Source organism: Carettochelys insculpta, chromosome 21, assembly GCF_033958435.1.
Source record: "Carettochelys insculpta isolate YL-2023 chromosome 21, ASM3395843v1, whole genome shotgun sequence".
Lineage (NCBI taxonomy): Eukaryota > Metazoa > Chordata > Testudines > Carettochelyidae > Carettochelys > Carettochelys insculpta.
Genome location: NC_134157.1, coordinates 3,493,032 through 3,507,293, shown reverse-complemented (window position 1 = coordinate 3,507,293; position 14,262 = coordinate 3,493,032). Strand labels below are relative to the sequence as shown.

Here is a 14,262-nt window from a genome sequence, read left to right as displayed (position 1 = left end):
TCAGAATGGATTACAGTAAACGTATTTTCAAAAGATCAAAGTACCCTTCTTCTCTAACTCTTACCTAAGTGGCAGGCTCAGTGGAGCTAAGGCAACAAATTGTTTTTAGGTCCTGAAAGTTGAAGGCAGCTGCAGAAGCAGAAGCAGATTTTGGAAGTTGAACAAATGATTTCAGAGATTTCCAAACAGGATGTCAGCCTTATTTGCAACACAGCTGGCAAACCACAGGATTACAGCAATTTACATAAGGAATCAGACCCAAGGTGCATGCTATATCTGACAGTGCTAGATGGAGATATGACATCACCCCAGTAGGTACATATCGAATGTCATGCCCCACATTAAGGTCTCATTCCAGTTCCTGTTAGTCAGAGACTGTCTTACACCCTGGGGTACACGTCAACATCCCTTATCAAATGCTCATCATTCCTTATGACAACTTCAGATATTATGAAGATACATATAAATATCAAAGGCTTTTCCAAATCTTGTTAAGCTTTTGATCTCAATGAGCAATCCAGGAGCACTCTGACCAAAGGTTCCACTGGAGACAAAAAAAAGATTTGCCTAGGGAGCCTTCACTTCCACAGAGCCATCCTAACAGCCCATGTCACAGATGATAAGCTTTGCTCTCACACACACAATTCATCTTCCTCCTATAACCTTCTGCCATGGAGCCATCTTCCATCCACGTAAATAAAAATAACAGAGAAGAGTGCGAACTCTGACTCCCCTAGAGCAGTGGTTCTCAGGCAGGAGTGGGCATACGCCTAAGAACATAAGAATGGCCATTACTGGGCCCAACCAAAGGTCCATCTAGCCCAGAATACAATCTGCCAACAGTGGCCAGTGCCAGGTGCCTCAGAGAGGGTGGACCGAAGACAATGATCAAGCGACTTGACTTGTCTCCTCCAATCCATCACCAGCCTCTGACAAACAGAGGCCAGGGACACCATTCCTGCCCCCTGGATAACAGCCTTTTAGCCACAAAACTTCCTTGAAATAATGTCTGTTTGAATTAAAGCAGATCTTTCCAAAAATCATCTCTTCTTCATTTGAAAATTTCCATCTAACTCACTGCAAACCTAGTTAAACAGTTCCAGTGATTAATTAGTCACTTGGTAACAGGGCTCTCAGGTCCCTCCTTCCTGCTGAGACCATTAGAAGATGTAGTTCTAGCAGATTTGATTCTAGCAGTCTTTACAGAAGTAAAATGATGAGTGAGAACTGATTTGTGGCACGTCCTAGGAAGAGCAGGTGGTAAATTCCTGCTCATTTGCTCAATGCTGGGGCTTCACAGGCTTGGAAACATGATGTCACTGATTATTTATTGCACATGTGCGCACACATCTATATATTTGATGCAAGTTCCTTTGTAATCTAAAGAGGAACTATTTTATTAGAAGGATAATTGCTGACATATGACTGAATAACAGAACAACTAGATGATGGTTAAAAGAGAATGATCACTTGGTACGGCAGGGGTTCTCAAACCTCAGTGCACCACAACCAACGTCTGACAATAAAATTTACTGCCTGACCCCGGAGTGTGGGTGAGGGTGGTACCAAAGCCTGTTCCTGCTCAAGTCCTTCTGCTCAGGGGCTCAAGGGCTTATGCCCCAGATGGGTGGTGTGGAGGGGAGTGCGCTATAACCTGAATCTCAATGCACAGGCTGTGTCTACACTACAAAGAAACTTCGAAAGGGGGAACGTCGAAAATCAAAACTGAAATAAGGGAATTTGACATAGTGCGGCTTCACACACACAACGGATCACTGCACTGATCCACTATTTCGAAAGACCACCCGCCCCCATGTGCTTCGAAAGGGAGCGTCCACAAGGAACGCGAGCTCTTTCAAAATAACCAGCCAGGAACCACCATGCACGGGGTCACATGGCCAACAAGCCCTTCCGGGTCCCACAACCAGCAGCCCCCTTAAAGGGCCCCTCCCAAACACACTCACCCTGCACACACAGAGCACTGCAGAGCAGCACACAGGACTGCGTGGACCGTACTCCGAGAACAGGCAGAAAATGGAGCAACAGCATGTGCCTGAGGCCGATGCCTCCAGCCACAGTGGGACCCAGGCTGCGATCGCCCTGCTGAGCGTGGCGGATGCCCTGGGGCCCACCTACTGCCCCCACCAACTGGGGTCCTGAAGGCCACAGCAACAGGGCAACCACGGCTCCCCATTCCCCATCCCCCATGGCGCCTCTGGAGCCACCCCAGCAGTGGGGACTAGTGGGAGAGGCTGGTACTGGGCCAGTGGGATGATAAAAGGTGGCTCCAAAACTTGAGAATGACAAAGCAGACATTCATGAAGCTATGGCTCACACCTGCCCTGCAGCACAGGGACACCCACATGCAGCCCAAGCTCCCAGTCGAGAAGCAAGTGGGGATCGCCCTCTGGAAGCTGGCCACCCGAGACAGCCACCGTTCAGTGGGCCACCAATTTGGGGTGGACAAGGCCACCGTTGGAGCATCCTCCTGGAGGTAAGTCAGACCAGGGCCCCACAGTCACCCCTGGAAGTGCGGGCCGGCCCCTGGGTGGGTGCCTGCAGGGGAAGGGGGGGGCAGGGGGCCCTTAGGTGGGGGGCCTGCAGGGGAAGGGGAGGGGGGCTCCCTAATGTCCAAGCCCCATGTCAGTGCTCCCCGTCCACAGGTGGTCCAAGCCACCAATGGCACCATCCTGCGGAGGGCCATCCATCTCGGCAACTTGGACAACGCCATCGTGGAATTTGCAGCCCTCGGTTTCCCAAAACACTTCGGCGCACTCGATGGCACCCATATAGCTATCCACACCCCGGACCACAGCGTGGGACGCGACATGAACCGCAAGACGTACCACTCGGTGGTGCTCCAAGCGCTCGTTGATGCCCAGGGCCGGTTCTGTGACATTTGTGTGGGCTGGTCTGGGTGAGCCCACAATGCCTGGGTACTACGCAACTCCTGGCTGGGGCAGCGCATGTTGGAGGGCACCTACATCCCTGCCCAGGAGTTCCCTGGGGGGAACACAACAATGCCACCATGTATAGTGGCCGTGTGGCCTTTGCAGCTGTGGCTGATGCGCTCCTATGCTGGGAACACCACTGCCAGCCAGGACACTTTTAACAATTGCCTGAACCACACCCACAACACTGTAGAGGTGGCCTTCAGATGCCTCAAGGGGCATTTCCGTTGCCTGAATGCACGACTGGACATCAGCCTGCCCAACATCCCAGGGTGGTCACAGCCTGTTGTGCTCTGCACAATATAGTGGAGGGCAAGCAGGAGCACTACATGCTGGGGTGGGCTGCAGATCGCGGCCCCAACTATGAGCAGCCACCCATGGCCCTGCGCCGCCAAGCACATCGCGACAGGGTTAGGGTCCGAGAAGCCCTCCGGGAGGCCTTTGAGGAGGAGCCACACTGACCTCCACCTGGCACCCTCCGGCTCACACCCACCCTGCATCATGCCCCACCCCCCTCAAACACACACAGGGGACACTGGGGTGCACAACAAAGGGTTTAATAACTGGGAGCCAACAATACACATGTAAATAAACAGCACTGGAAAACATAATGGTGTGAGTTCTTCCTAACCGGGAGCTAAATATGGGGGAGAACTATATATAAAGTGGTGGGGCCACACCCCTGTAGCTGGGGCCACAGGCACGGGCAGGCCTAGTCCTTCACAGGGGTGAGGAGCGAGACCCTCAGCGGGTACAGCATCTCCTGCTGTCCTGGGTGCGGGGGCCCTGTCGGGGCTGGGAGGAGGCTGGCAGGACAGGGAGGTAGAGTCAGGCAGGGGCTAGGAGACAGGGTGGGCTGGGGGGACAGGGTGAGCCTCCCCCTGGCTCACACTGGAAATCAGCCAGAGGCCCAGGGCGAGCAACGTAGACGCGGTGAGGGTGAGTGGAATAAGGGAGGTGAGTTCGGGGGCGGCAGGGGGGACAGCCATCTGAGGGCCACAGCCGCCTCTGCCCCGACCTCCCTCCACCAGGCCCTGTCCTTCCACTCCAGCTGCAGCCACTCCCAGAGCACAGCCGTCTGCTCGCAGATGGCTGTGGTGTGGGCCTCCGCTGCCTCCTGGGGGTCATAACACTGGCGCCGTTGGGCCCTCCGGGGTTGGGTGTACAGAAGCCTGGGCGGCAGGGAGGAGGGTTCCCCGGCTCCATCGGATGGCGGGGCGGGTGTGCTGGTAGCTAGCACAGGACTGGTCCATCCCTCAGAGGATGATGCTGTGGAGACACAAGGAGGAGAGAGGCCACCCATAAGGACTGTCTGCTGGGCCCAGAGACTCCACCCACACCACCCCCGCCATCCCCCAAGGTGGTGCCTCCTCTGCCGACCACCCCTTATGGCTCCCATGTGCCCACTGGGACCGCATCTGTGGGGCGACCACTGGCTGTGGTCCAGCCCCGCATCCCTTCCCGGTCAGGGTGCTGTCCATGGGCACAGGTGCTGGATGGCGCTGCACCTGTGTCTGGGAGAACATGGGACAGCTCCCCCCAGGCCACTCAATTCACTCGTTACCTACCTGGGGCTCTGGATATCAGGTCCGGGGACACCGGCCTCGAGGGGGCCTGGCTGGAGGCACTGGAGCTGACAGCGATTACGAGGGACCCCCTCCTCCGAGTCGCTCCCTGGCTCTACCAGTGTGGTCTGGCTCTATGGTCCCGGCTGGTTGTGTGGGTCCATCTCCCTGTTGGTGTCGGGCCCAGCTGTGTCAACCACCACTGCCGGCTTGGGGACATACTTCAGGCCAAAGAGCTGTTCCAGTGCTTGGTAATCCAGGCACCTCAGAGAAGCCCCTGTCCCCAATCACCTGAGGGTGCCCCTGGCCCAGCTATAGGCCTGTCTCAGCTCCTTCACCTTCGATCTGACCTGATCGGCTGCACGCTGGGGGTGTCCCTGCTTCCGCAGCCCCAGTGACAGCCGTTCGAAGGCTGCTGCGTTTTGGGGCCGCCTGCTGCTGTGGAGCAGCACCTCCTCCTCCACGCAGAGGCCGAGGAAGTCTTTAACCTCGGCCTCTGTCCAGGAGGGGCCTCTCCTCTTCTGGTCCTGGCTCTCCTCCAGTGACCCCTCGGGCTGGGAGATGGGGGCCTCCTGGGGGTCCCTGGGGTGTGTGGGGCTCGTCATCCAGCTGGTGGGCTGTGTGGCGCATCTGTCTGGGCTGCTGGAGCGTTTGCCAGGCAGAGCTCATGCTCCTGAGGCCCTGGGCATGCTCTCAGCTTCCTGCATGGGGTTTCCGGGGCCGTGCAGCTTTAAGGGGCTGGCCCCAGGGACCACAGAACCCCGCCAGGGCTTGCTAGGGCATCTCCATGCTTCCTGAGGCCACCACCATGGAGTACCCGCTATTTCGAAATAGCAGGCTCGGAGCACCTACACATGCCCTATTTAAAAATTTGGTTTCAAAAGGGGCCGTTCTTCCTGAACTGGGATGGGAAGAGTGGTTTCAAAATTCATGCCCCTTTTGGCCAAAAACAATTTCAAAAGAGGCTGTTGTACATGCAGACGCTCTGCAGCCTCTTTCAAAATTGCTTTCGAAACATGAGGCTAGTGTAGACACACCCACAGACCTGAAATCCTCCAGCATCAGCTTCTGTCAGTCAGCATCAGGCTTTGGCTTCAACCCTGGGCTTCAGCAAGACTACGCCAGCACCGTCAACCCCATTAAAATGCAGTGACAACCCCCTCTGGCATCCAGACCCCCAGTTTCAGATCCATTGGTGTACGGTAGGCGTTGTTGAAACTGTCCTATTATCATAAACTCTTCTTTTAAATCAGAGTGTAATTCCCAACTTTCTCATAGCTGACAAATCTCAGGGACTCTTGGAAGTCCAGTGATCTTCATGGCACATTGTAAGATACAGCTAACTGGCTCAATTCACTCTTTTTGGTTTATTCCTGTTTGGGATTTAGATTTCTGGCACTATAGAAATAAGTAAAATAAGCACATAGCAAATCTTGATGACCAAGGCATTACTGATAGATCTGAATGCCTATACAGGCAGAAAACTCACCCTCAGTGTGGCTGCTTGGGGTGCCTTCCTGAGTCATCCTTTCCAGATAGACACCAAATTAAAATGTTGCGCTAAAATGGTGCAGTCAACACTCTCAATTCTGAAAAGAAAAATGCAAAGTTACTGTCCTAGGAGACCTTTGTAAGTTTGACAGAGAAAATAATAAATACGTGCACCATCAACAAAAGGGTGTTTGACCCTGAAAGTCAGGGAGAAAGTTCCTGGGCATCTCCAAAAATTTCTCTTAGAAACTTGAGCACACAGTTTGAAGTATGAGGGCCCCTCAGGGTATATCTACACTGCAGCTAGAAGGTGTAATTCCTGTTTGGGTAAACAAAGGCATGCTAGTCCTGCTCAAGCTAGCATTTACAATCAGCTGCATGGCCATGGCTGACACCCTCCCTGATTGAATTGACCTCATCAGCTCTGGCCTTCCTCTTGACTGGGACTCCCTCCTTTCCATAAGCCTGTATAATTAGACCCCTGGAATCTCCACTTCATTGCAACTGATGAAGAGGATCTTTGTGCATGAAAGCTTGTGCTCCAAAATATCTGTTAGTCTATACCGCACCACAGGCCTTATTATTGAATGTTATGGTTATTTGTTTTCATTAACAAAAGCAAAACCCACATAATTTTCCAATTTCTCAAACTTCTGATACAAACACGTTTGCATCATTGTCACACTGCCCCACCTCCCTGTTTGCTCACCCATTGTTCATTGTATCTTGGCTGTGGCTGGCAATAAAATTCAGGCCTCCTGAGTCCCAGTCGGGTGCCTTAACCACAACATCCTTCCTGCTGACTCATTTTAGAGGACTGTCTGTCAGGAAAGAAATTCCTTCAACCAGATTTAGTGTTCTTGTGAAGAGCAATATGCAGAAGAATACAACTATACTAGTAAAGGCAAGTGATTTATGTTATTGGCTAACCTGTTTTAGGTACGTGAACTTTACGATCCATATGAAATGAGTGGTAGTGGCTCAGCTGCACTTCAGAGGTCAATATGCACCCCTAGATGATGACTAACCTCCAGGTCTAGTGAGATGTACACATCACTCTGAGACCATCACAGTCACAAGAAATTAACAATAAAATTATAGCCTTCTATAGCACAAGTGGATAAAGTTGCTTCACACAACTATGTACAGTACAGCTGCTATTCCAGGGGACAGATGCCTGACCTGGGACTAGAGGCAGTCTGCTGGCTGCCAGGAAACCATTTCTATAATATCCATCCAAAGATCATCCAGCCCTCTGACTACTATCCCATGCTGCTCATCCATATCGGCATTCTTCATACGGCAAGTTACGACACTAAACAGAGCAGAAGCGACTACAAGGCTCTGGGAGTTAGGATAGGGGAATTGGAAGTGCAGATGATGTTCTCACCAGTTCTTCTGGCTAAGGGTAGAGACAACCACATCCTGGAAATGGCTGCACAAATGGAGTGACAGAAGGGCCTTGGCATCCTCTTCCACGGTTACTGATCCAAGAAGGACTGCTCAGCAGAGAGGGGATCCACTCATCAAGGAAAGGGAAGAGTATCTTTGGACACAGATTGACTAACTAGTTAGAAGGGCTTTAAACTAGGGTCAACAGGGTCTACTGCACTACAGGAAGGAGGGGGGCACCCTCAGTGTGGAAAGAACAGGTTAAGAGCCATTTAGAACAGTTAGATGTGCACAAACCCATGGGTCCAGATTTAAGGCACCCAACGGTGCTGAGGGAAATGGCAAATTGCATTGCAGAGCCTTTGGCCATTATATTTGAAAAATCACAGATCAGGAGAGGTCCTGTACGATTGGGAAAAAGCAAATATAGTTCCCATCTTTAAAAAAGGAAAGAAAGTCAATCCCACCCTTATCTCAAGCCCCAGAAAAATCATGGAGGAGATCCTCAAATAATCCATTTTGAAGAACTTGGAAGAGGGTAAAATGATCAGGAATAATCAACATGGATTCACTAAGGGCAAGTCAGGCCTGACCAATCTGACCTAACTGGCTCTGTGCACATGGGTAAGTCAATGGATGTGATATACATTAACCTTAGCAAAGCTGTTGATACAGACTCCCACAACATTCTTACCCATAAGATAAGGAAATATGGATTGAATAAATGAACTGTAAGGTGGATAGAAAGCTGGCTAGATGGTTGGGCTGAACAGATAGTGATCAACAGCTCGATGTCTGGTTGGCGATCAGTTTGAAGTGGCGTGGCCCAAGGACTGATTCTAGGGCCAGTGGTGTTCAACATCTTTATGAATGACCTGGATGAGGGGATGGATTGCACCCTCAGCAAATCTGCAGATAACGCTAAGCTAGCGGGACAGGTAGATACGTTGAAGGGTAGAGATAGGGTCCAGAGTGACCTGGACAAACTGAAGGATTGGGCCAAAAGAAATCTGATGAGGTTCAACAAGGACAAGTGCAGAGACTTGAAGAATCCCAAGTACTGTTACAGGCTGGGGATCTAATCCTATTTTTTTCCAGGAAGAAGGGTGCTTTCGAAAGCGGGGTTTCCTTTCAAATAAACCCTGTCTACATGGCTGTTTCGGCGTTCAAAATCAGCTCTTCTGGAATCAAGATCCCATGTAAGTATGCAAATGAGATGTGAGATTTTTAAATCTGCACCTCATTTGCATTTCTGATCAGCTGCATTTGCATGCCCATTCTGAAAGGAAGTGGCAATATATCCACAGACTTGGAGGGTGCTGAAGCTCTGGAATGCATTATCTAGAGAGGTGGTGGAATCTCCGTCACTAGAGGTTTTTAAGTCCCAGGCTTGACAAAGTCCTAGCTGGTATGATTTGGTTATGCCATATGTTACAGTGCTTCATTCTTTTAGATCACATTTCTTTGTTACAGCTGTATTCACAAACTGGCAATATTTTAAGGAAGCCCTATTGAAGGTGCAGAAAGAAATGGTTACCTGTACATTAAACCTATCTCCAGGCACTTTCTTTGCATGATTTTATTCAGCAGAAATACATGGGAATGTATAAATTATACATTTCATTATAAAAAAGGATTTGACACGTAAAAGGTTATCTAAGGTTATCGACTGGTTATCTAAGGTGTTTGTAAACCAATGCCAGAAGCCTGGGTAACAAGCAGGAGGAATTAGAAGCCCTGGCTCAGTCCAAGAACTATAACTTGATTGGAATAACAGAGACTTGGTGGGATGACTTGCATGACTAGAGTACTGCCATGAAAGGGTATAAACTGTTCAGGAAGAACAGGGAAGGGAGAAAAGGAGGAGAAGTTGCATTGTATGTAAGAGAGCACTATGATTGCTTGGAACTCCAGTACATAGAGGGAGAAAAGCCTGTTGAGAATCTATGGGTCAAGCTTAGTGGTGTAGGCAGCACTGGAGATGTGGTGGTTGGCGTCTGCTACAGGCAGCCAAATCAGGATGCTGAGGTAGATGAGGCTTTTTTTGGACAACTGAGAGAAGTTTCCAGATCACAGGCTCTTGTTATCGTGGGGGACTTCAATTACCCTGACATCTGTTGGGAGACCAATACGGTGGTACACAAGCAGTTCAGGAAATTTCTGGAGAATGTTGGGGATCACTTCTTGGTACAAGTGCTGAAGAACCCGACCAGAGGTTGTGCGTGGCTCAACTTGCTGCTTACAAACAGGGAGGAACTAATAGGGAAGGTAGAGGTGGGCGACAACCTGGGAAGCAGTGATCATGAGATGGTAGACTTCAGGATCCTGACCAAAGGAAGGAAAGAGAGCTGCAAATTACACACCTTGGACTTCAGAAAAGCAGACTTTGACTCCTTTAGGAACCTAATGGGTAGAATCCCCTGGGGGATTCCCCTGGGGATGCTACCATGAAGGGAAAAGGAGTCCAGGAAAACTGGCAGTATTTTAAGGAAGCCCTACTGAAGGTGCAGAAAGAAACTGTCCTGATGTGCAGCAAGAGAAGTGAATATGGTAGGAGACCAGACTGGCTTAATTGGGAAATCCTTAGAAAACTTAGGCACAAAAAGGGAGCTTACAAAAAGTGGAAACTTGGGCAGATGTCTAGGGAGGGGTACAAACGTACAGCTCGAGAAGATAGGGCAGTTATCAGGAAGGCAAAAGCGCAAGTGGAGTCTCGACTCGCGAGGAATGTGAAAGATAACAAGAAAAGTTTCTATAGGCATGTTACCAAGAAGAAGGTGATCAGAGAGGGTGTGGGGCCCCTACTGGATGAGGGAGGTAACCCAGTGACAGATGATGTAGGGAAAGCTGAGGTACTTAATGTTTTCTTTGCCTCTGTCTTCACAGACAAAGACAGCTCCCAGACTAATGCGATAAGTGATGCATTGTGGGATGAAGGTGGACAGCCTTTGGTGGAGAAAGAACAGGTTAGGAGCTATCTAAAAAAGCTAAATGTACATAAATCGATGGGCCTGGACCTAATTCACCTGAGGGTTCTGAGGGAGTTGGTGTATGTTGTTGATGAGGCCTTGGCCATTATCTTTGAAAAGTCGTGGAGATCAGGAGAGATCTCAGATGATTAGAAAAAGGCAAATGTAGTGCCCATCTTTAAAAAAGGGAAGAAGGATGATCCAGGGAACTATAGGTCGGTCAGTCTTACATCAGTCCCTGGAAAAATCATGGAGGGGCTCCTCAAGGAAATCATTTTGAGGCACTTGGAGGAGGGGAGAGTGATCAGGAATAGTCAGCATGGATTCATGAAGGGTAGGTTGTGCCTGACCAATCTGATTAGTTTCTACAATGAGATAACCAGCTCTGTGGATAGGGGAAAATCAATGGATGTGATTTATCTTGACTTTAGCAAAGCTTTTGATATGGTCTCCCACAATATTCTTGTCAGCAAGTCAAAGGAATGTGGATTGGATAACTGGACGGTAAAACGGATAGAAATCTGGCTAGAAGGTCGGGCCCAGAGGGTAGTGATCAATGGCTTGATGTTGGGATGGCGGTCGGTTTCTAGTGGAGTGCCCCAAGGTTCGGTTCTGGGTCCTGTTCTGTTCAACACACTTATCAGTGACCTGGAGGAGGGGTTGAATTACACCTTCAGCAAGTTTGCGGATGACTCTAAGCTAGGGGGAGAGGTAGATACGCAGGAGGGTAGGGACAGGGTCCAGACTGACTTAGACAAATTGGAAGACTGGGCTGCAAGAAGTCTGATGAGGTTCAATAAGGGCAAGTGCAGAGTCCTGCACTTGGGCCGGAAGATTCCCAAGCATTGTTACAGGCTGGGGTCCGACTGGCTCAGTAGCAGTTTTGCAGAAAAGGACCTGGGAGTTGCAGTGGACAAGAAGCTGGACATGCATCAACAGTATGCCATTGTAGCCAAGAAAGCTAATGGCATATTAGGTTGCATCAAGAGGAGCATTGCCAGTAGATCCAGATAAGTGATTATTCCTCTTTATTCGGCTTTGGTGAGGCCGCATCTGGAGTACTGTGTCCAGTTCTGGGCCCCCAATTATAGGAAGGATGTGGATGCACTGGAGAGGGTCCAGCGGAGGGCAACTGAAATAATTAGGGGGCTGGAGCATATGACTTATGAAGAAAGGTTGAGGGAGTTGGGACTGTTTAGTCTGCAGAAGAGAAGACTGAGGGGGGGACTTGATAACAGCCTTCAACTTACTGAAGGGAGGTTGCAAAGAGGCTGGAGAGAGGCTGTTCACAGTGGTCGCGGATGGCAGAACACAGAGCAATGGTCTCAAGTTGCAGTTGGGAAGGTCCAGGTTGAACATTAGGAAAAACTTTTTCACTAGGAAGGTGGTGAAGCATTGGAATGATCTACCCAGGGAAGTAGTGGAGTCTCCATCCCTGGAGGTGTTTAAGTCTCGCCTCCACAAAGCCCTGGCGCAGCTGATCTGATGGGTTTGGTCCTGCTTAGAGCAGGGGGCTGGACTCGATGGCTTTTTTTAGGTCTCTTCCAGCTCTATTGTTCTATGATTCTATGATCCTAAGCACATTCAAACTATTCCCACTTCACCAAACCCATCTATAAACTACACAGGAACCCTATATTTAAGTTCTTGACAGCAAAGGAGAAGGGCAACTGTTAACACCAGGTAAAAAGTCTGAAAGCAACAAAGTCTGAATTCTGTGCAGAAGGAGCCCCAGGCAATCGCACTTCTTGATCAGTGGCCTGAAATTTTATTTGCCTGCACATAAAACTTCATAGGCCCCCAGTGGATTGGCGGAGATGCTCACCTCTGACCCATCTGGACCAAGCTTGCAGAGCATTCCAGAACACAACAGCATAGAATATAAGTTTTTTGATCTACTAGCAAGAGCATGTAATGCCAGAACTATTCAACAAAATGGAAGAGGACTTCTTCAGCATCAATTAAATGAATCGTTTAGTTTATTAAAACTCATTTTAATTACCAGATCTATCACTCTCACTCTTTGTTGTACATATATGCAGGGTTTTTTAAAGTAATCATGTTTTGGATTGTTTTGAAATGTAAATGACCATTTAATTATAACAGGATTTAATAAACCCCTTTGTGTCCTGCCTGCATGAAAGAGACCAAGTGTGGCTCAAATCAGTGGACTTTTACCATCTCAATGCACTCTCCAAAGAACATGCATTAAAAACACACAACTTATTGTGATATCAAGGTAATAAATAAAATCTGAGACCTTAGTGCAAGCTCTTTGGGAAAAGAAATGTATATTCATGCCTCTGTAGAGAATGCCTACTACATGGAAGGTATCAATGGAATACTAATAATAACCAACAATAATAAATCAGCAGAAATTACTTTTTCACTACATATGCCAATGACTAATCGTCCAGCAGTCTGACCATTCATACATTCAGAATCAACAATGAACTTTGCAAATCATAGGGCAGCAAACACATGATTGGAGAAGGTCCAGAGAAGAGCAACAAGAATAATGAAAGGTCTAGAGAACATGAGCTATGAGGGAAGACTGAAAGAACTGGGCTTGTTTAGTTTAGAAAAGAGAAGACTGAGAGGGGACATGATAGCAGTATTCAAGTATCTAAAAGTATCTAAAATACTCTCCCTGGTCTCTGAGGATAGAACAATGGGCTTAAACTGCAGCAAGGGAAGTTTAGGTTGGACATTAGGGCTGCATCTACACTAAGAGATAAAATAGAATTTATTAATATCAATTTTGTAACTCTGGAATTTATAAATTTGATTTTGACTATCCTCACCTCCCCATGTGCTCCACACAAAGTTGACCTCTTGCTACCACACTCAATTGGCAAACATCCACCGTTGCAGTAGTGCATTGTGGGAACTATCCCACAGTTCCCCAATCCCCACAGCATTCTGGGTATGGCTTGCTGGTCTTTAAGACCATCTTCCCATATTCCGTTTTCCTCATTCCCCTCCTGTGGTAAGCAAATGTCCATTATTCCCATTGGAAAGAAGGAAAAGTAGGGCATCCATGGAGATGGGAAAGTTAACAGAAACCTCTTTCTTCTGTAACTGAATTCTCAACTGGCCATCCCCTGACTGTCCCTGCTCCAGTGGTTGCATCCGATCCCTGAAAATAATACAGGGACAGGCTGTATTCTCAACTGGCCCTCCCACTCTTTCCTATGTGAAGGGGTGCAAAGTTAGAAAAAGAAGGATAGAAAAGTCTAGGTAAAAAGATTTTTGTCTTCCCTCTTCCCTATACAGACATTGCCAACATGTGGGATGGCAGTGAAATCTCATCCACTGAATTCATAACGGAAACAGGAATCTCAACTAGGGGTTAAAGCATGAAGGCAGACAGTAAATGTTAGGAAAAAGATTTTATAACAAGTATCAGAGCAGGAGGTGTCTGCAATGGGCAGCAAGTCCGCGAAAATGTTTTTGGCAGGTGTGGAGGTGGGGCTGTGGTCTGCAGAGCTGGTTGAAATGTTGAAGTAGGTAAAGCAGTTCCCCCGAATATCTTAGCCGCCATGGGAGACTTGTCCCAGTGGCAGCAAGCCCCATGGTTCCATCACTAGGGATATGGGAGAGGTTTCAGTGGGGGGCCAATTGAAGTAGTCCCCCCAGTTATCTTAGCTGCCGGGGGAGACTTCCCCCAGCAGCAGCAAGCCCCTGAAAATCTTTTCTGTCCTTGGACCCCAAACCACACACAAGCCAGGACATGGTGCTGCCTGGCAGCATGGTCAGCATCAAATGGCAGGCCTGTCCTTTTATTGGGTCTAGGCCACCCACACGATGGGGCTGAGCACAGGAAAGACCCCGACTGCATGGCACCTGTGGGGGAGGGAGGAGGGTTCGCGCATAAATGTAAACCGCTGAGAA

The 14,262-nt window shown here is 48.9% G+C and overlaps 1 protein-coding gene across 2 annotated transcripts in view; it reads right to left on the bottom strand.

Annotated features, from left to right (window-relative positions):
* The window catches only part of EXD3 (exonuclease 3'-5' domain containing 3), a 414,352-nt gene that overhangs the window by 329,459 nt on the left and 70,631 nt on the right, over positions 1-14,262 (bottom strand). For both annotated transcript variants that reach the window (XM_075015516.1, XM_075015517.1), the window contains exon 3: positions 6,006-6,105. In XM_075015516.1, coding sequence (XP_074871617.1) covers positions 6,006-6,042 — 37 coding nt within the window. In that variant the 5' untranslated portion in view covers positions 6,043-6,105. The remainder of the gene's footprint in view (positions 1-6,005; positions 6,106-14,262) is intronic.